The sequence below is a fragment of the Mirounga leonina genome, unplaced genomic scaffold (assembly GCF_011800145.1).
Source record: "Mirounga leonina isolate KUSES-001 unplaced genomic scaffold, KU_Mleo_1.0 Mir_94, whole genome shotgun sequence".
NCBI classification, from domain to species: domain Eukaryota; kingdom Metazoa; phylum Chordata; class Mammalia; order Carnivora; family Phocidae; genus Mirounga; species Mirounga leonina.
This window is the reverse complement of record NW_023270855.1, coordinates 56,975,278-56,996,974: the sequence shown is the minus strand read 5'-3', so window position 1 is coordinate 56,996,974 and position 21,697 is coordinate 56,975,278. Positions and strand designations below refer to the sequence as shown.

The following is a 21,697-nucleotide window of genomic DNA, read 5'->3' as shown; positions in this document are numbered from 1 at the left end:
CCACGTGTGTCCGGACGGCCTGTCACTCAGGTGCAGAGGCGTGGCCCTGGAGAACCGTCCAATCGGAACGAAAGGGGCGGTTCTCGGAGGACGATCAGGGCTCCTGGGCGGTGCCCGGAGAGCTAGCCAATCAAGGAGGCGGGTCCCGAGCACTGCCCAGTCAGGGGCACCGGAGGCGGGCCTTGCAGAAGTCCCCAATCGGAGGCCCTGGGAGAGGGAGGTGCCCGAGCACCGTCCAATCAGACGCGGGGGCGGGCGCGCTCGAGGCCGCGTGGACGTGGCTCTGGGCCGGCCCGGGCGCCCCCGCGCACCTCCCCCGCGCGGCTCCAGGTGTCCGGTGCGCGCCGCTCTCACCTGCCCGGCCCGCGGGCCCGCGGGGAGGACGCCCGGAAGCTCGGAGCCGGGCCGCGAGATGGTGAGTGCGCGCGGCCCGGGCCGAGACCGGGAGGGGCTGGCTCCAACCGGCCGGAACCGGCTTCCTGCGGCCGCGGGCCCGGGGGTCCCGCCCCGAGTCCCCGCCCTCGGCTGAGGGCTCGGGGACTCTCAGTCCTGGGCCGGCTCCTCCCCGAGGACAGCCTCGGGGTGCAGTGGGGGGGGGGGCGGGCGAGGAGTGTGGGGAGACCTGCGGGGGGCCCTGGGCTCGGGGGACCCCCTGGCAGGCCCTCGGCCCCGGGTCACCCCGACTCCGGTTCTCAGTCCTGGGACCAGGGTCCGGCTGGACGCTGGTGTTGCGGGACAGGAGAACCGGTTCCTGCCGCTGGGCTCTCCACCCGGAGGGCTGGTGGTGTCTCCTGCCCGGGGCCGGCGCCCTTTGTTCGGGGGACACTTCGGGGCGCTGGGCGAGGGGCCCCGCGCTGTGTGCCGGCCGCGCGAGACCCTGGAGACACACGCCCGGGGGCGTCCCCTCGAAAAGCTGTGTCCACTTAGCGGAGCCGCAGTGTTGGAGCAAATGTCCAGTCCAGTCAATTGACGGAGCGTGAGGGCGAAGATGAACTCTTTTCAACGGAGTGAATGTCAGAAAAGCAAGGCAATGTCTTGCGCTCCCTGCGTTAAACACTTTTTAAACCGCCCCCGGCGCGGAGTAAGTTTCTCAGGTCAGTGCCTTTGAGTGGGGACCACTGGAATCCCAGGGCCTGCCCGTGAAAGCCCTTCTGGGGAAAAGCACGTCCCCGAAATAGAGAAAGAGCTCCCTTCCAGTGCGGCTTCGGAGAAACGAACCCCTGTCCCCAAAGTGTGGGAGGTCAGCTGGGAGTCACGGAGATTGCCCAGGCTGTTCTTTTCTGGGCAGCACTGTGTCCTGTTGTCCGTAATACACTTTGCTTTCAGCTACAGTCCACTGGCTGCAGTTCATTTATTAATACGCACCTTTCTCATCTGGAAATCAGGTTGTCACTGTCGCGCTCTTCGGGGGCTGTGCGCTGTGAGTCAAGCCTCCCCATCCATAGACTCGGAGCCATCGATTTAGGCGGTGTCTCTGTGAATCTCATCAGGTCAGGAGTGTCTTTGCTTTCAAATCCTTGCTGGGTGTGGGCAGGCCCGGCCTTGTTCTTTAGAACATGGTGCCTGGTTTTGGACGTTCGTTCTTCCTGTTAGGTTTGCAAAATTGGTATTTGTCTTGCCCCCTCTCCCGCCCCCCAAACCACACTTGGTTTATGGATTTCTTTTTTTTTTAAAGATTTTATTTGATAGAGCACAAGCAGAGGGACAGAGAGGGAGAAGCAGGCTCCCCGCTGAGCGAGGAGCCCGATGTGGGACTCAATCCCAGGACCCTGGGATCATGACCTGGGCCGAAGGCAGCCGCTTAACAGACTGAGCCACCCAGGCGTCCCTTGGTTTATGGATTTAATGGTATTTTTTGAAGACCCTAGGTCTGTCTTGGGAGGGTTGATATCTTAGTGACAGTGAGCCCCCGAGCCCCCCCCCCCCCAAGAATGTGTGCCTTCTTTCCATTTGTTTCGTTTGGGGTATTACCCTTAATGTTTTCAAATTTTTCCTTTTGGGTTCTTTAATAGCCTTCATTTTACTTATTTAGTACTAATGAAATTTGGTTTTTACCATAGTATGTGTTACCTTTTTAAAAATATATTTTCCAACTTGCTGTTTCTATTAATTAGGTAATGAAAGGGCGCCTGGGTGGCTCAGTCGGTTAAGCGACTGCCTTCCACTCAGGTCATGATCCCCGGGTCTTGGGATCGAGTCCCACATCGGGCTCCCTGCGCAATGGGGGGGTCTGCTTCTCCCTCTCCCTCTGCCGCTCCCCCTGCTTGTGCTCTGTCAAATAAATAAATAAAAAATCTTTTTAAAAAATTAGGTAATGAAGTTGGGTTTATACTGAAGTTTTATCCTGGATTCTTATTGAAAATCTTACTCTGTGACTGTCATTTCTGTTCCATAGGTGTCCTGTATATACAGTTTTTAGGTTTAGACACGAAGGCAAGGGTTTCTTTTCTAGTATTCTACCTTTGTTTATTTCCTGGTGGTACTGATGGGATCTCTAGTATAATGTTGACTAACAGTGAGGAGCTGGGCATACCTGATTTCTACCTAATTGTTTTCGAGGAAACAGTGAACTTCATACCATTTATATATTCCTTGTTCTGTTTTGAACATTCTTTTATTGGTTTTCCCTTATCAGGTTAGGCATGTTAGTTACCATCATTTCCCGGTGGTAAGATTTTTTATGTACGACTGTTGAATATTATAAAATGGTTTTTGGCAACTCTTATGATGATTACAGGTAAATCATATGAATAGATTTCAGAGTTTTCTCTTGTGTAATATAGGATCGGCGCAGGAAAATGCAAATGACCTAGGTACAGCTGACAGATACCTTAAAAAATAATCCTCTGTGAAATGAAATTCAACCCTAAATGTAGAACTTTCACACCAGACACCCCACTTGGAGTGATCCCCGGGGTCAGGTCCCCTCACTCTCAAGATGTAACTAGTATGTGGAAGTATATAAAGACTTATATGTATATCTATAGTTCTGCATATATGCTTCTGTGCATGTGTGCATATTGTTATATGTGTGTACTTACATGTATTTTTGAGCAATTAGGTATCCATTTGCAGTACAATCTCAAATGGTTATTTTTCTGCTCTCCTTTCCTCCGCCCTCCAACCAGTCATTCCTATGTGTCTGTGTCCGTGGCAACTCGGATATAGATAAACGTACATACAAACACACACGTAAATATACACATATCCCTCCTCATCCCCTTGCTGTGGCACGTTTTCCGCAGTACTTATATTTGGTTTGCTTATTTATTATTTTCCCCCAAGAGAATTTAAATCCACAAGGTTCAGGATTTTTGTTTTGTTAGTACCAGTACAAGGACCTGTGTAACTGCAACCGGAATGCATCTTACCCCACGGAGGAGCTAGAAGTCGGACCCTCAGAGCAGTCCTAGCTGGGCGCAGGGCACAGCATGTGAGAGTGGAATGAGCTTCCCCACGGGGCTCTGCAGGATCGGTGTGTCTCCTTACCACCTCGGGAGACACCAGTCGCAACAGCGGAACCACTGTGAGCTCTGTGTGCAAGCGCGGGTGTTCGAGGAGTCTGCTCTGCATTCCCTCTGCTCTGCACCAGCGTGCCCAGCTGCTCTGCAGAGTTCCTAGGAACACATGCGCTAATGTGCACAAAGCTTTTTGCAGAGTCTTTTGCATATTTTGGGTTCTCAATGCACATTTTTTATATAGATTTTATTTATTTATTTGACAGAGAGCACAAGCAGGGGGAGCGGCAGGGAGAGGGCAGAGGGAGAAGCAGACTCCCCGCTGAGCAGGGAGCCTGACATGGGGCTGGCTTCCAGGACCCCGGGATCATGACCTGAGCTGAAGGCAGATGGGTAACCGACTGAGCCACCCAGGCACCCCCTCAGTGCACATTTAAAAAATTAATGTTGTGTTAAAGTATTTGATGGTTTCCAGCTGGGTGTGTTGGGAGTCCCTATCTCCATCTGTTGGGGCTGCTATAACGAAAATGCCATAGACTGGGCGCTTATAAACAATGCACGTTTGTCTCTCTCAGTTCTGGAGGCTGGGAAGTCAAAAGTCAAGGCCCTGGCAGATTTGGTGTCTGGTGAGGCCCTCCTTCCTGGTTCATGGACAGTGGTCTCCTCACTGTTTCCTCATGTGGAGGACGGGGCAAGGGCGCTCTCTGGCGTCTCTCATAAGGGCACTCATCCCATTTGTGAGGGCTGCACCCTCATGACCTAAGCCCCTCCCAGAGCCCCCACCTCCCAGTACTGTCACATTGAAGTTAGGGTTTAACATGAATTTGGGGGGGGCACAAAAACTTTCAGTCTATAGTGGCCCCCAAGACACCCTTCAGTTCAGAGATTCATTAGGAGGACTCCCAGGACCCAGCATGTAGTTGTGTTCACGGCTCTGATTTGTTATAGCGCAAGAATACAGAGCACAGTCAGCAGAGGGGAAATGTCCTGAGGAGACCAGGTGCAGAGTTCCAAGGGTCCCCTCCAGTGACATCACGCAGGCTGTGCTGAGTTCCCCCGGCAGCCGGGCATGACGGCACATGTGGAATGTTCTACTAGGGAAGCTAGTGAGAGACTCAGTTAGCAGGTCTTTTAATGGGGGCTGGTCATGGAGACATCTGCCACCATGGAGGCAGGTCCTTGCCTAGCATGGACCAGGATTCCAGACTCCCAGAAGGAAAGCTGGTCTTCAGCACAAGACACGGTTTGCAGAAAAAGACACAAGGAGCCTCTCCTAGCAGTGTGGTGGGAAGCCTCCCCAAATCCACGTTCCTCTGAACCAGCCAAGGGCCAACCTTGGAAGCAGGACTTTCTAAGGATAAGGACACTGAGGCCTGTTCAGTTGTCACTTCTCAACAGCACATTCCTTTGGCCCTTGGATGAGACCTCCTTACAGCAATTATCATCCGTAGTTCCCTTTGCAGCTGGGTGAGACAGGTCTGCAGTATGCCCTGTAGGGGGTCCTGGGCTTGCCCAGTTCAAGTAAATCCCATTAACCAGAAAGGCAAAGGTCTTAGAATGTTAGGGGGCTTCATCGTCAAAATTTCTGTATTGTTTTATTTTTCTGTATTCTTTTCCACCTGGCCTCAGGTGTCCATTCCTGTAGGTTGCAGCTGACCTGAGTGTCTCCCGGGGATAAGATGGTGTCCCGATGGGATGTGCATGAGGCAGCCCGGTCAGCAGGCCCCCAGCAGGCCGATTTTAAGTAATTCGGTCTGGTCCTTGTTCGGAGGGACTGCCTGCCCACGTTACTAGCTTGTCCCGCTCGCCAGTGTGGACGGTGTCTGGGGGTGATCTGTGTGGAAAGAAACAGAAGTGAAGGGCTTGATTTCAGATGGTCTCATCGGAGAATGAGGCCTTCCTCACTGGCAACTGTAAGTGACCCAGACGGACCACCCCGAGGTTTTCATAGCTTAGGATCTTGGGGAAGTGTCCTAAATCTGCAGTATTCCCAGAGTCAGAGCCTCGTGGAGCTGATACCTGCTTCTGGATCAGTACGGTGTGCGCTAAGGCCGAAGCCTCCCGTTGTGGACACCGTGGAATGTGAGCTTGCGGTCAAGTTCAGACAGTTCGGAATTCAGCATTCCCTGAATCACTAGGGGCCTTTCTTAGCAGCAGCAAAGCCGAGACACTGCAGGGTCAGAAAGTTGTGTTCCGAGGTGCAAGGATGACTTTCCCCAACCCACCGGAGCCGCTGCTGGGCAGTCATCAGTCTGACGGTCGTCAGAAATAGGGTTTCCTGAGAGCCCTCCGACGAGCTGACGACTTGCACTTAAAATTCCCAACGTGGGGCGCCTGGGTGGCTCAGATGGTTAAGCGTCTGCCTTCGGCTCAGGTCATGATCCCAGGGTCCTGGGATCGAGTCCCGCATCGGGCTCCCTGCTCCTTGGGTGCCTGCTTCTCCCTCTGCCTCTCTCTCTCTCTCTCTGTCTGTCATGAATAAATAAATAAAATCTTTAAAAAAAAAAAAAAAATTCCCAAAGTGTATCTCCAGGTAGAGATTGCCTGTCTCTTCACTGTTTCCCTCTTGTTTTGAACCTCCGGTAGGTAAAAACTCAGTAAAAAATCATTTGTTACAGAGACCTAAACTTGTTTCTAAGACTTAGAGTTTAACTTCCACTCCCTGCACCAGTGGCAACAAACAAGGGGGTCGTGTCCTGTCAGCACTTCTTTCTGTGCACTGATGGGGATGGTCCCTCTGGCATTTAAGGAGATTACACGCACATCCGCCTGCGTCAGCTTTTATCTTACGGGCAGGTGCAGTAGTCATGAAGCAGAACCATTTTAAGTAAAAAAATCCCCTTCCCCTTTTTTTCTCATCACAATTTTTAAGAAGATTTTGTTTGTTTGTTTGTTTATTTATTTATTTATTTATTTATTGAGATTTTATTTATTTGTGAGAGAGAGAATGAGAGACAGAGAACATGAGAGGGAGGAGGGTCAGAGGGAGAAGCAGACTCCCTGCTGAGCAGGGAGCCTGATGTGGGACTCGATCCCGGGACTCCAGGATCATGACCTGAGCCGAAGGCAGTCGTTTAACCAACTGAGCCACCCAGGCGCCCCTCATCACAAATTCATTCAAAGCCTGTGTTAGTTTTGTAGGGTTCCCATAACAAATTGCCATAAACTGGGTGGCTTAAAAATGTATTCACTCAGCGTTCGGGAGGTGAGAAGTCCAGAAGGAGGTGGCGGGAGGATTTTGCATCTCGCGGCTTCTGGTGGCCCCCAGCGTTCTTCTTATGACAGTGGAATTCCATCTCTGCATCCCATCTTTATGTGGCCACCTTCCCCGAGTGTCTCCGGCTTCACGTGGCATTTTCCTCTTAGAAGGCCACCAGTCGGCTTGGATTGGGGCCTTTCCTAAAGGCCTCGTCTTTACTTGGTTACATTTGCAAAGATCCTATTTCCAAGTAAGGTCACATTCATAGGTCCGGGGGGTTAGGATTTTAACATACTTTTTTGGGAGACACAGTTTGAGCCACAGTGAGGCCCTAGTAGTAAATCAGCGTTTACAGGGGTAACATTACAGCTGCCAGGGGAGGTCCTGGCTTGAACGCGCGTGCAGGTCAGGAGGCTCTGGCAGCCCAGCAGCAACTAGGTGAGAAGAAAGGGTAGAGGATCCCTGCCCACTAGGCCCTTGGTTTATTGAAAGGTTTGCTCCAGCTCTAGAAGCTGATTTAACTATTTTTTTTCTCCCAATGCAGTGCAAACTTTTCACATTTTTTTTGCCCATCCATAGTTTACCTTGGTAACTTGGGAGGCCTTTTCTCCTCTTGCCTGGAGGAGTGAACAAAAATCAAAGACCTCACCGAAGCTGTGCTTTGTTTTTCTTCTCGCTCAGAGAGCGTGGCCAGAAGCAGCCAGTCTATCCAGTGCGCCAGGCCTCCTGGAGCTGGACCCGCCATTTTTACCTCTTTTTTTTTTTTTTTTTTTAAGATTTTTAAAATTTATTCATTCGAGACACAGAGGGAGGGGGAGAAGCAGGCCTCCCGCGGAGCAGGGAGCCGGATGCGGGTCTTGATCCCAGGACCCCGGGATCATGACCTGAGCCGAAGGCAGATGCTTAACCATCTGAGCCACCCAGGCACCCCCCCATTTTTACCTCTTGTCAGCTCTTGCTTCACAGCTCAGCTGCTTGTCCACACCACAGATGACCGAGCCCCCTGGGCTCCAGAGCTCCACCATCTCCCCAACCCCCCTCCTCTTCCCAAACATGCTTTTGCTATATTTCAGTGAGTCAGGGGTGTTCTAGCAAATTCCACCTCTGATGCCAACTGTGACTGGTGTCTCCAAGACCACCCTTGCATCCTGCTAGTCGGACCCCCACAACTTAGCTTATACTTTTACTTAGGACTGTGATCTGTCACAACAAAAGGACACCCAGCAAAATTAGCAGAGGGAACAGGCATATGGGGAGAAGTCTGAGGGAAACCAAGTGCAGGTTTTTAAGAGTTCTTTCCTGGCAGAGCCACCCAGCGTGCACCCAGCAACAAGTCATGGCAACACATGGAATATTGTCTACTAGGGAGGCTCATCAGAGACTCGGTGCCTGGGGTTTCTGCTCCAGACTCCCAGAAGGAAGGCACGTTCAGTATTAACAATGTCATGGGCACAGTGGTTTAGCCACAGTGGGTAATACAGTCAGGGTGGTGGGAAGCCTGAAACCCAGGCTCCCAGACACCAGCCTTGCTGGGAGGTGTGTCTAAGGATAAGGCTGAAAGTCACGCTGTCTGCACACTAGGTGTGGGGGTTCACTGGAAGAAGCACTACAGATAAGAACAGTTCAGCTGACTTGGGAACCTCCCACTGGTCCCCATTCCAGTAGTAGGGGTTTTCCTGTTACTCTGCTACCCTGTTGAATGGGTAAATTCTGGCATCAGAATCGTTGGATGAGTATTTCCTCATGCTCATGGATGTCTGTGGGTTGAGGAGCTTTTTAAAAAATCAGGGTTTAAGGGAAGCATGCAGCTCAGTGGTTCCTGTGCTCTGGGGGAGGGGGGCTGACATGCTCATGTACCCAACAGGGACACAGAGGGACATGGAAAGGAGAGAAATTGAGAGTACGGCCTGAAGGATGATGTCTGGGGGACCGCTTCTACCTGGAAATTGATATGGGGGAGGGTTTCCTTTGTAGGAAGGCACTGCTTAATCCTTTATGTATTTTATAATCTTGGGCAAACTCACTGTCAGATATTTTTGACTTCAGTTAACTCCTTTGCAGGGTGGGACTTTTAACCTTATCCTCAAGGTCAGCAAGAATACTCCTCCATGGTTCTGGTGGAAAGAGCTGTTTTGTTGTCATATTACATTTGCCCCGTGTGTGTGTGTGTATGTATGTGTTTGTGTAGGGCAGGTGCACTGAGATTCAGGAGTGCAGGGAATGCACTGAGTTCTCACGTTGGTGTCCTCTTTCCTGAGCTCTGACTTCTCAATAACTTTCTATCCCATTCCTGTATTACACAAATATATTAAGAAGACTTCTCCAAGGGAATTTTATCATTTAGCCAGCAGAAACAGTCTACTTACAGCCTGGAGTTCTTTAAGATGATATGGTTAGCTGGCCCCTGCTGCAGGTGGATTCCAGTAAGCCTCTTGGGTTTGGTGAGGGGAATGGAAGGAAAAGTTCCCAGTCCTTCAGTGTGTGCTTATTTCATAAAACCTCACCCAGGTTTGACCTGGCTCTTGATGTGGTGTTTAGTGATGTGGCGCATAATAGGGAAGGAGCCAAAGTAGTTTTTGTCACAAGGGATCGATGGGTCTTAAAATGCAAATATTTGTTTCATTTTTAGAGCATTTCTGTGAATTCTCCAATGTGGTCTGAACCTTTGGTAAAAGAAGAATGAGACTTGATTTGGTTGCAGTAAAAGTGTAAAGATAGGTTCAGTGTATGGTGGAGCTATTAAATTTGTGAGGATATAAGTGTGGACAGAGTAAGAGATCTGATGATCGAGTCATAGAGTAGAGGTTAGGTGACCACAGAGTCTTGTCTGAATTTCCTATGAATCAAATCTGGTTACTCAGTGAGTCTCAGCTTTCCTTCTGCACATCTGTTGGGTGTTGTAGGACTCAGTGGTCTTTGAGGATGTGGCCGTGGACTTCACCCTGGAGGAGTGGGCTTTGCTGGATTCTGCTCAGAGGGAACTGTACAGAGAAGTGATGCTGGAAAACTTGAAAAACCTGGCCTCAGTGGGTAAGAATGACCTCATTCCTTCACTTAGTCTTTTAGAGAACAAGCATTTCTTGCACATCAAGCCTGTTTCCAAATTTGGATTGTGGAAAAGGGATACATTATTAGTAAGACCGACAGGGTCACAACCACCGTAGAGCTAGAATCAAATAGTTTCTGCATGAGAAGGAGAATCTCTGCATTAAACTTATTATTATTATTATTATTTTTATCTCTACTGCTCCCTGTGTGTCATCAGTGAATAGATTTCATGGGTCATTAAGGAGCCCAGTGATGTTTATGTAATCTTATGAGAATTCTGTGTTTCCTAAATTGCTTACCACCTTGACCCCTTGTACTTGTTATTGGTGAAGTCCTGACCCAGCTAAACTCCTCAGTGTCATTTTGACCAACACGTACCTTCTTTCTTTAAAACTTGTTCCCTTTTTGCTTTCAGATGATGAGACTCAATTTAAAGCCAGTGGGTCAGTTTCTCAGCAGGATGTTTATGGGAATAAAATATTCAAGGAACATAAAATAGCAAAGTTCACCAGAAATGATTCCTGGGCCTCTGTTTTAGGGAAAATTTGGGAAGAATTTAGCACTGAAGATCAGCACACAAAGCAGGGGAGACATCTGAGGTGAGTTGCACTCACAAGAGAAAGCAGTGTTCCAGGGGAGAATCTTAGTATGTCATGAACGTGAAAAAGCAAAGCAAACACCCATAGGAGCCTAGATCAGATTTGTTTATTCCCTGAGAATTTTTACAGAAATATTTCCTCAAATATGTTGAGTGTTAAAAACATAATTCAGTTGAAAACAATTAAGAGGAAAAGCCACATTTAAGAAACACCGTTTTCATAATTCCTATGGTTGAATTCCCTTCCATGATATTCAGTTTATTCTGCTTGGTCAGATAGGGTAGAAAGCCTACACATTCACTGAAATTGATGAAAATGTAATCCTAATACTTAATAGTAAATAGTGAGAAACCATTAATCAAACCATTGATGATAACATGCTTCTCATTCTTCACAGAAATCATGTGGTGGAGAAACTTTCTGAAAGTAATGATCAGTATGGGGAAGGCTCCGGTCAGATTCCAAATCGTAATCTGTACCAGAAAACTCATACTGGAGTAAAAGAGTATGGATGTAGTGCATATGGAAAAGTCTTTGTGCCTCATTCCTCCCTCAAGAGTCACGTCGCCATGCACACTGGATACAAGCCGTATCAGTGTCAGGAGTGTGGGCGGGCCTATAGTTGTCGATCACACCTACGAATGCATGTGAGGACCCACAACGGAGAGAGAACCTATGAGTGTAAATCATGTGGAAAAACCTTTCCTCGTACGTCGTCCCTCAACCGGCATATAAGGATCCATACTGCCGAGAAGACTTACGAATGTCAGCAGTGTGGGAAAGCCTTCATTGATTTTTCAAGTCTTACTAGTCATGTGAGAACTCACACTGGAGAGAAGCCCTATAAATGTAAAGAATGTGGGAAAGCCTTCAGCTATTCCTCAACTTTTCGAAGGCACATGATAACACACACTGGAGAGAAGCCCTATAAGTGTCAGGAATGTGGGGAAGCCTTCAGCTATTCCTCAACGTTTCGAAGACACATGATCTCACACACCGGGGAGACACCACATAAATGTAAGGAATGTGGAGAAGCCTTTAGTTATTCCTCAGCTTTTCGAAGGCACATGATAACACACACTGGAGAGAAACCCTATGAATGTAAACAGTGTGGGAAAACCTTCATTTACCTGCAGTCCTTCCGGAGACACGAAAGGATTCACACTGGAGAGAAACCCTATGAATGCAAACAATGTGGGAAAACCTTCATTTATCCCCAGTCCTTCCGAAGACATGAGAGGACTCACGGTGGAGAGAAACCCTACGAATGTAGCCAGTGTGGGAAAGCATTCAGCCATCCCTCATCCTTTCGAGGACACATGAGAGTGCACACTGGAGAGAAACCTTACGAATGCAATCAGTGTGGAAAAACTTTCAACTGGCCCATATCCTTAAGAAGACATATGAGGACACACACGAGAGAGAAACCCTATGAATGCAAACAGTGTGGGAAAGCCTTCAATTTGTCTGCTTGCTTTCGGGAACACGTGAGAATGCATCCTGGAGAGAAATCGTATCAATGCAAGCTATGTGGGAAAGCATTCTATTGCCACATATCCTTACAAAAACATATGAGAAGGCACACCGCAGAGAAACTCTACGAATGCAAGCAATGTGGCAAGGCTTTCAGTTGGCCTGAACTTTTGCAACAGCATGTGAGAACACACACTGCAGAAAAACCCTATGAGTGTAAGGAATGTGGGAAAGTCTTCAAATGGCCATCGTCTTTGCCGATACATATGCGAGTGCACACTGGAGAGAAACCTTATGACTGTAAGGAGTGTGGGAGAGCCTTTAGTTGTTCCTCGTCCTTAAGAAGACATGTACGAATACACACCACAGAGAGACACTGCTTGGGGGATGCGGGAAATTCTCCTGCAAAGGAATTCATGCCTCATGCATCAGAAAATCCACACCAGGAGAGAAATCTTATCAAAGCCGTAAATATGGTACTGCCCTTGTGAGTACCTCATCAAAGTGGACCTTTGGGGCGTGTATCTCCAGTTCTGTTACAGATAGCACTCCAAGTACTCTTTCAGCTGTCATTTCAAATTTTGCAGGTGGTGTTTTTTCCCTACATTTCCATAAATAAACCTGCTACCTTTATGGTTTGTTGGACTCATGGTGATTTGAAGTGTATTTTTAATATGTAGGTAAGTTTTAATTTCTTTGAATTCTTGAAGGGGTTTTTGGAACAATGGCATTTTGGTATTTGTTGGGATTTTCTTACTAGCTTAGCGTGGCAGATACTGGATATTACCCGTTATATGTTTTCTGCCTTACTGAGAATCTATTTATTTTGGCCAGAGGAACGTTACTGCATTTTCTTTACAAATAGTTTGCAGACATTTGTAATTGTGCAGAGTTCTTGAAAAGCATAGTCTTGTGTGAATTGTCATTTTCAACCCTTTCCCTTTGCTCTTTGTCCTTGCTTGTGACTGGAAATTGGACAGTAGGCTTTTACTGAAAAGCTACTTTGTGACCATGAGCTATAGGATACAGAGTTTGAGGTGGTTCCTCTACATTGTGTTGTCAATGTGGGTAATGTTGGGAACTACATTTCCCATCCCTTTATGATCATGTGGTCAAATTTACCAGTAGCCTAACTTCGCATGAGATTTGGAAGGCAGAAATGAAGAAGCCATTTCTGTGTTTGGACACGTTAAAGTGTGAGTGATGCAAAGGGGCTTTTGGACATCAGCCCGTTTTCCTGATCTTGGCCCTGCCAATCAAGGGTATCATGAAAAAAAAAATGCCACGTGCTCGATTCCCATTTTCCTCAGAGTTTTGTAGGCTTCCATGAATATCTCCATGAGCTATGTATCAAGGATCCACTTGTGTGGTCTTGCACTCACAATTTGGATATTCCTACCAACTCTGATGTGTTCTCTAGACCACTCATTCAGACTCACGTTCAGTGATCTTTGATGCTGTGATTCCCCTCTTCTCTAGATTTTCACATATGTGTATAAGGTCTAATTTGTCTAGTGAACACCTTATTTTCAATACTTCTAGTGACTCTGTGATCCGGATTCTGCCACAAAAGCTACTACAAAGCCAAACAACACGTGGGACTTTGTTGACCTATTGCATTTTAAAGTGTGCTCATTCAGTCCTGTGTGACAGAAAGCACCTTCATGTATTAGATTTTGGGAGAGCTCAATGTTGTTACTTGATATGGGCTTCACTGTTACATTTATGTGTGTCATTAAAAACAGTATATATTTTGTCTTCGAGAACAATCTTTTGTAGATATTTCTTAGAAATACACTATTCACTGTGTTTTCACATCACTTGTATATTTACTGTATTACTTTCCTAAGGATTGCTGTAACAAAGGACCACAACTGAGTGGCTTAAGGCAACAGAAATTTTGGTCTGACAATTCTGAAGGTAGAAGTCCAAAATCAAAGTATTGGCCAGCCCCTGCTTCCTCTGAAGGTGCTAGGGAAGGATCTGTTCCAGCCCTCTTCTAGCTTCTGGTAGTTCATTGGCTTGAGGCAATGTAACTAATCTTCCCACTGCATTCTGCATGCATGTGTGTTTATCTCTTCGTGTGGCATTCTTTTTATAAGGACCACACATAGCAAGTTAGGGCTCACCCTATCCCAGTATCTCCGCCTCTAATTATATCTGTGACAACACTATTTCTAAACAAGGTCACATTCTAAGGTACTGGGGCTAGGACTTCAACATACAAATTTTGGTGGACAATTCAGCCCATAACACTACCAAATGGTACTCTCTTTGTCATGTACTGAGAGAATAGATTAAAATATTCCATTGCAATTATGGATTCCAAATCAACTGTGATTTTGTTAAGCATTATACATTCCAAGTCAGTATTTCCAGGTGCATACAACTTAAGGTATTTTGTCATGTAAATTTTATTTTTATTGTTACATACACATTTGTTATTAAACGAATTTCGTAATCCTTGTTAATAAAACCTCAAATAATTGTTTTGTCAAAGCTTTCTAAACAAACCACTGGGAACACACTTGTCAATGAAAATTGGGTGCCATGAATTCAAGCAATTTGAGGGAACACGTGAAGGACAGTGGGATATATCAGGCAGAGGGTGTTTGGAAGGCTGTATTTTCAGATTTGGGTTTGTGTTTGGTGATTGTAGAAGGCAGAAATAGGGCGCCTGGGTGGCTCAGATGGTTAAGCATCTGCCTTCGGCTCAGGTCATGATCCCAGGGTCCTGGGATCGAGTCCCGCATCAGGCTCCCTGCTAGGTGAGGAGCCTGCTTCTCCCTCTGCCTCTGCCTCTCTCTCTCTCTCTCTCTCTCTCTGACTCTCATGAATTAAAAAAAAAAAAAGCAGAAATAATTGAATTTAGCCAACTAAAACAAATTGGTAAAGCTGCAGTCATTATTGAGAAGAGGGGGTTTTTAAAAAGATTTTATTTATTTGAGAGAGAGTACGGGTTGGCATAGGGGGAGAGGAACGAGCAGACTCCACGCTGAGTGCAGAGCCCAAGGCGGGGCTTGATCCCACAACCCCCGAGATCATGACCTGAGCCGAATCCAAGAGTTGGACATTCAACCAACTGAGCCACCCAGGCAGCCTGAGAAGAGGGGAATTAAAAAAAATTTTTTTAAATTTAAATTCCATTTAGTTAACATACAGTGTATTATTAGTTTCAGGGGTAGAATTTAGTGATTCATCAGTTGAATATAACACCTGGTACTCATTACATCAAGTGCCCTCCTTAATGCCCATCACCCAATACCCCATCCCTCCTGAAGAGGGGAATTATTTGAAAAGTTTTTATTTTAATTCTGGTAGTTTACATACAGTGTTATGTTAGTTTCAGGTGTACAGTGTGGTGATTCAGCACTTCCATATATCACCCTGTGCTCATCACAAGTGCACTTCTTTATCCCATCACCTATTTAACTCATCCCCCCCATCCCTTCCCCTCTGGTAACCAGCAGTTTTCCATAATTAAGAGTGTGTTTCTTGATTTCTCTCTCTTTTTCCCCTTTTGCTAGTTTTGTTTCCTAAATTCCACCTATGAGTGAAACCCTATGGTATTTATCTTTCTCTGACTAACTTATTTCACTTAGCATAATACTCTCTAGCTCCATCCTTGTTGCAAATGGCAAGATTTCATTCTTTTTTATGGCTGAATAACCCATTGTGCATGTGTGTATATATATATATATATACATACACACACATACATACCCTATCTTCTTTTTCCATTCATCAATCAGTAGATACTTAGGCTGTTTCCGTATCTTGGCTATTGTAAATAACGCTGCTATAAACATAGGGGTGCCTGTATCCCTTTGAATTAGTATTTTTGTATTCTTCGGGTAAATATCCAGTAATGCGATTGCTGGTTCATAAGGTAATGCTGTTTTTAACTTTTTGAGGACTCTCCATACTCTTTTCCACAGTGGCTGCCCAGTTTGCATTCCCACCCCCAGTGCAGGAGTGTTCCTTTTTCTCCACATCCTCACCAACACTGTTGTTCTTTGTGTTTTTGATTTTAGCCATTCTGACAGGTGTGAAGTGATATCTCATTGTAGTTTTTGATTTGCATTCCCCTAATGATAAGTGATGAACATCTTTTCATATCTGTTGCCCATCTGTATGTCTTCTTTGGAGAAATGTCTGTTCATGTTTTCTGCCCATTTTTAAGTTGGATTATTTGTTTTTGACTGTTGAGTTTTATATGTTCTTTATATATTTTAGATACTAATTCTTTATGGGATATGTCATTTACAAATATCTTCTGTCATTCCTTAGGTTGCCTTTTAGTTTTGTTGATTGTTTTCTTCACTGTGCAGAAGGTTTTAATTTTGATGTAGCCCCAAGAGTTTGTTTTTGTTTCCCTTGCCTCCAGAGACATATCTAGAAAGATGTTGCTAGGGTGAATGTCAAAGAGGTTACTGCCTGTGTTCTTCTAGGGTTTTTATGGTTTCAGGTCTCACATTTAGGTCTTTAATCCATTTTGAATTTATATGTATACAGTGAAAGTAAGTGGTCCAGTTTCTTTCTTTTGCATGTTGCTGTCCAGTTTTCCCAATACCATTTATTGAAGAGACCATCTTTTTCTCATTGGATATTCTTTCCTGCTTTGTCGAAGATTAGTTGACCATATAGCTATGAATCCATTTTTGGGCTTTCTATTTTGTTCCATTGATCTATGTGTCCTTTGTGCCAGTACCATACTGTTTTGACTACTACAGCTTTGTAATATAACTTGAAGTCTGGAATTGTGATGCCTCCAGCTTTGCTTCTCTTTTTCAAGATTGCTTTCGCTATTCAGGGTCTTTTGCAGTTCCATACAAATTTTAGGATTGTTTGTCCTAGTTCTGTGTAAAATGTTGGTGGCATTTTGATAAGGATTGCATTAAATGTGTAGATTACTTTGGGTAATACAGACATTTAACAATTATTCCAGTCCATGAGCATGGTCTTCCCATTTCTTTGTCATCTTCAATTTCTTTCATCAGCATTTTATAGTTTTCAGAGTACAAGTCTTTCACCTCTTTGATTAGGTTTATTCCTCAGTAACTTGTTATTTTCTGGTGCAATTGTAAATGGGATTGTATTCTTATTTCTCTTTCTGCTTCTTCATTAATGGTGTATGAAATGCAACAGATTTCTGTAGATTGATTTTAAGTCCTGTAACTTTACTGAATTTTTTAAAATCACTTCTCGCAGTTCTTTGGTGGAGTCTTTTGGGTTTTCTATATATAGTATGTCATCTGCAAATAGTGAAAGTCTTACTTTGAGAAGAGTGGAATGTTTAATGTGATTTGATAATCATTTGTATCTCATTTTACCCTCCCACCCCATTAGTCCCTCCTCTCACACAGATGAAGACAGTTAAACACAGGGAGCGCAGAGTTGCCCAATCTCATGTAGGTCTTAAAAATCGAAAGCCAGGTTTAAAGGTTATCTGTGCTTAGTCTTTGCTGGGAATTGTCACAAGTTTAGAACACTGGAAGGCAGGTGTAATTGCTGAGTTTTAGAAATATGGCATCAAATTTTATAAATTTTTATAAATTTTATAAATTTTATAAAAAAAAAACTCCTAAAGCTATACAGGCATTCCTCTTATAAGACATGGAAAAGACAGCTATAGGGAGCTAAGATCACTGGCTAGGAATGGGGGATTTGAGAATAAGTGGGTACCTATGTCCTATGTTTTGTTTGTTTGTTTGTTTTGAGAGTGATGGTGTATTCTTTATTTTGACTGTTGGTATAACTGAATTTATGAGAACTCAGAACTACACTTAAAGGGTGCCTGGGTGGCTCAGTCATTAAGCATCTACCTTCGGCTTGGGTCGTGATCTCAGGGTCCTGGGATCGAGCCCTGCATCAGGCTCCCTGCTCTGCAGGAAGCCTGCTTCTCCCTCTCCCAGTCCCCCTGTGTGTTCCTTCTCTCGCTGTGTCTGTCAAATAAATAAATAAAATCTTAAAAAAAAAGAACTACACTTAAAATAGTTTTACTGCATGTATATTAAAAATAATTTTAAAAAACAACAAAAACTTTATTTGCTAAGAGAAAATTTAAACCACTGAGCCTTGATCTGCACACCTCCTTCCCCCCGAACTATTTTGGAATCATTCTTAAGAAGTGAAGGACTGGGTAAGGACTTGGGCTAAGATACCCTTTTTTTTGGAACTCAGACTGAAGTTAGGAAACACCCACAATGGTCACATCTGCCCTTATTTTACCCTCAGAAGTGGAGAGAAGTGCAAGTGCTCCTGGAAGCTGTGTTTATACCAGATTCCTCCAGTCAGATTTTTGAGAATGCTGTGGTCTGCAACAGAAAGGTGTCTCCCCAAGGAAATCCTGCCTGGAGACATCCTGGTCCTTGGCTTCATCATTATCATGTCTTTTGAGGGCCTGTCTGCAGGCCATCCAGCCCTAGGATTCATCAAGCCCCATCCTGTGTCTTCTTGCAGGTGGGTGTCATTGGGCCTCCGCACTTCTGTTGGGACGTCATGGCAGCCCCACCGGGCTGAGAGACCAGCAGAACCCATGTCACAAGGACAAGTGCCCCACAGCCACGGCAGCTCCCACTCCCGCAGGAGCATCTGCTCTGCGCTCCCCAAGTCAGTTGCGTTTACTTTCAGTAAATGGAGTCACAGACAGACGTTTTTGTCAAGGCCCCCAGGTAGGTGCATGCTCACTCACACCTGCTGCCCCTCACTCACCCGCCCAGTGTTCTGGAATCTTCTGGCCTGAGGATTTAGGCTGCATGGGCACTGAGAGCACTGCAACTCCTCACCTCAGTTCCCGCCTCCCCACCACCCATCTCGGACCCCAGCGCCACCTCTCCAAAGCACATGCGCATTTCTCCTAATGCCTGCACCCGGGCTCTGCAGGGTCTCAGTCCCGGTTGCTTGTGGGAAATGGAGATCTCCGGAAGAGACTCCGCAGATGCCCAGAGCCCCACCCTTCAGACTCCTCCCGGCATGCAGCGCACCACATTGAGAACTGCGCCTCAGAGACACCTGGGATTGCCGCCTATGGGGAAGTACAGAAGTACGCAGGCGCATGTGGGTGGGGCGGACACGCGGAAAACGCTGCCCATGAGAAGAGGGAGGTGGAGTCCTCACCACTCAGGCTTCGGAGTGTGGTACCCCCTCGATTCTGCAGGGGTGCCTCTATGGCTGGGAGATGTGTGGGACGAGCTCCTGAGACCCCCAAGGCACCCACTGTCAGTGTCTTTGGGAGGTTGTTGGGGTCACCCAATGTGGATGGAGCAGGGTGTGGGGACGCATGAAACCAGCATATGGAAGGGCTGCTGGGAGGACTGCAGTGCGGGACAGGGTGGCTGCCAATCTACAAGATCGACACCTTCGCTGCCCTCCCTGAGCTTCCATTTGGAAAGCAGTGACAAAAGGCCAAAGGAGTGATGAATGTGCTTCTCAAGAATCCTAAAGCAGCGGGAGGGGAGGGTGGGTGGGAATGGGGGAAGTGGGGGGCTGGAACATCATAACCCCAGCCATATCAGGTCTCTGACACTTCTTTTTCAGGTTCCTGTTTTGTGGGTTTTTTTTTTTTTTTAAGATTTTATTTATTTATTAGAGAGAGCATGTGCATGGGGAGGGGCAAAGGGAGAAGGAGAAGTAGGCTCCCTGCTGAGCAGGGAGCCCAGTGCCCAGGGTTCAATCCCAGGACCCTGGGATCATGACCTGAGCCAAAGGCAGATGCTTACCCACTGAGCCACCCAGGCGCCCTGAAGACTTTCTTGATCCTTTGTCAGTTGTATAAATTCTTTTCCTTCTCTGACCTTCCATTTCTATTTAATAAATGGCATATGTTGTCCAACATCTTGTTAATCGTGCAAATTTTGTAATTTATTGTAACTGTGTAAATAACTAGTCAGATTTTGCTTATGACATGCTGCAATAAGCACTTATTTTCATGTTCATAGGTCTGGCTTGTGTGGGTTGTGACAAGTGGTGGGTTTTCAGGAAGCTGAACTGGCTCTGATCCAAGTGTCCATTCTGGGACTGAAACTAAATGGATAGCCACCAGCTCAGGGAAGTTTCTTAATGATGAGCTACTAGAGGAATAGAGGAAAGCCAAATGCACAAATGTATTTCAGGGTTTCTCCCATAACATTTGTTGATCATAGCATTGACTTAAGCAAGTGACATGGTTCAACTGAAGGAGGAAAAATTGCAGTTTCAGTACCATGAGGACATGGCTAGATTGTTTCACAGGGGATTGAAAAATCTACCACACCATCTGAATATCCTTTTAGGAAAGAGATTGCATTAGACAGCATAATTATAGAGACAATACCAAAACTTCCTTTTGTAAGTAGTTTTTCATCATTTATTTTTATTTTATTTACTTTAAAAAAAAGATTTATTAAGAAAGAGCATGAGCAGGAGGAGCAGAGGGAGAGAAACTCTCAAGCAGACTCTGTTGAGTGTGGAGCCCGATGCAGGCTTGATCTTACCACCCTGAGACCATGACTTGAGCTAAAACCAAGAGTCAGGCACTTAACCAACTGTGCCACCGAGGTGCCTCCATCATTTATTTTTAATATTTTATTTTGTTAAATCCAAACTCTGTAAAAGTAGAGAGAATAGTTGAACAAAATCTGATATACCTGTTACCTGCCTTCAATAATTTTCCATCAGTTTTTTTTACAACACCCAGTTTCCTCTGGATAATTTTGAAGCAGTTCTCAGTATATCATTTCATTCTTAAATATTTTTTATTATGTTAATCACCATACATTACATCATTAGTTTTTGATCATCCTTAAATATATTTTTTTAAGATTTTATTTATTTATTTGAGACAGAGAGAATGAGAGAGAGCGAGCACATGAGAGGGGGGAGGGTCAGAGGGAGAAGCAGGCTCCCTGCCGAGCAGGTAGCCCGATGCGGGACTTGATCCAGGGACTCCAGGATCATGACCCGAGCCGAAGGCAGTCGCTTAACCAACTGAACCACCCAGGCGCCCCCATCCTTAAATATTTTTGAATGAATCCCTTAATATATTCAAATAAATAGGCAGTGGTCAATTTCCCTAATTGTCTACATAATTTTAAAACTTTTGGGGCGCCTGGGTGGCTCAGTCAGTTAAGCATCTGCCTTTGGCTCAGGTCATGATCCCAGGGTCCTGGGATCAAGCCCCGCATCAGGATCCTTGCTCAGCAGGGAGCCTGCTTCTCCCTCTCCCTCTACCTGCTACTCTGCCTGCTTGTGCTCTCTCTCTCTCTGTCAAATAAATAAATAAATAAATCTTTTTAAAAAACCCCAAAACTTCTGCTGTTGGATTGTTTGCATTGGGATCCAATAAGACCCATACATTTCAATTTACTATCTCCTTTATATCTGCAGTTCCCCTAGCATATATTTTTCTTTGTAATGGAATTTTTGAATATAATAAATCATGTAGAAATTTTCATACAGTGGGTCTTCTAATTGCATCTCCATGTTGATCTTCAACATCTTCTGTTCCTTATATTTGCAGATAATTGCAAGTTCACTCTACAGGTGTGACCATATTCAGGTCTGATATTTTGAGGAGAATAATTTAGATATTGAGTATTTCCAACAGGAGGTACATAGAATCTGGCGGTGTTGTATACATGAGACAAAGATGATCGCTGTATATTGGCCCTATGTGGTTTATTTCTTCATTGTGAACTAGTAGCTCAAGAGCCCACCTGTGCCAAACTCAAATTTTTACATATCCAGTTGTTTTAAACATTGCTCAAATAAGTAGGCTTTTAGCTATTTAGAGCCTGCTTACTTTTCATACCCCACGAAACTGTGCCCAACAGCTGCTGGCCATAAATGGGGTAATCCCTGTAGTTATAAAAGATCCAGGCTGCTGCTGCCCTTTGGATCTCTCTGATCCAAAGACTTCCATCTGGGCTACAGAGCAACAT

The 21,697-nt window shown here is 45.6% G+C and overlaps 1 protein-coding gene across 2 annotated transcripts; it reads left to right on the top strand.

The window, feature by feature from the left end:
* The first annotated feature begins 267 nt into the window (after positions 1–267).
* Positions 268–14,261, top strand: ZNF555 (zinc finger protein 555). 2 transcript variants are annotated; one of them, XM_034997452.1, is made up of 4 exons: positions 268–415; positions 9,561–9,687; positions 10,121–10,304; positions 10,702–14,261. In XM_034997452.1, the coding sequence occupies exons 1-4, from the start codon at positions 413–415 to the stop codon at positions 12,266–12,268; spliced, it is 1,881 nt and encodes a 626-aa protein (XP_034853343.1). In that variant the 5' UTR covers positions 268–412; the 3' UTR covers positions 12,269–14,261. The 2 variants fall into 2 exon arrangements, with proteins under 2 accessions (XP_034853343.1, XP_034853344.1); XM_034997453.1 differs by lacking the exon at positions 268–415 and adding an exon at positions 832–1,094.
* Positions 14,262–21,697: the final 7,436 nt, after the last annotated feature.

Coding starts and splice junctions, on each gene's coding strand:
- ZNF555 (XM_034997452.1), top strand. Junction 9,688..10,120: donor GAAAAACCTGGCCTCAGTGG/GTAAGAATGACC, acceptor TTTTGCTTTCAG/ATGATGAGACTCAATTTAAA. Junction 10,305..10,701: donor AAGCAGGGGAGACATCTGAG/GTGAGTTGCACT, acceptor CATTCTTCACAG/AAATCATGTGGTGGAGAAAC.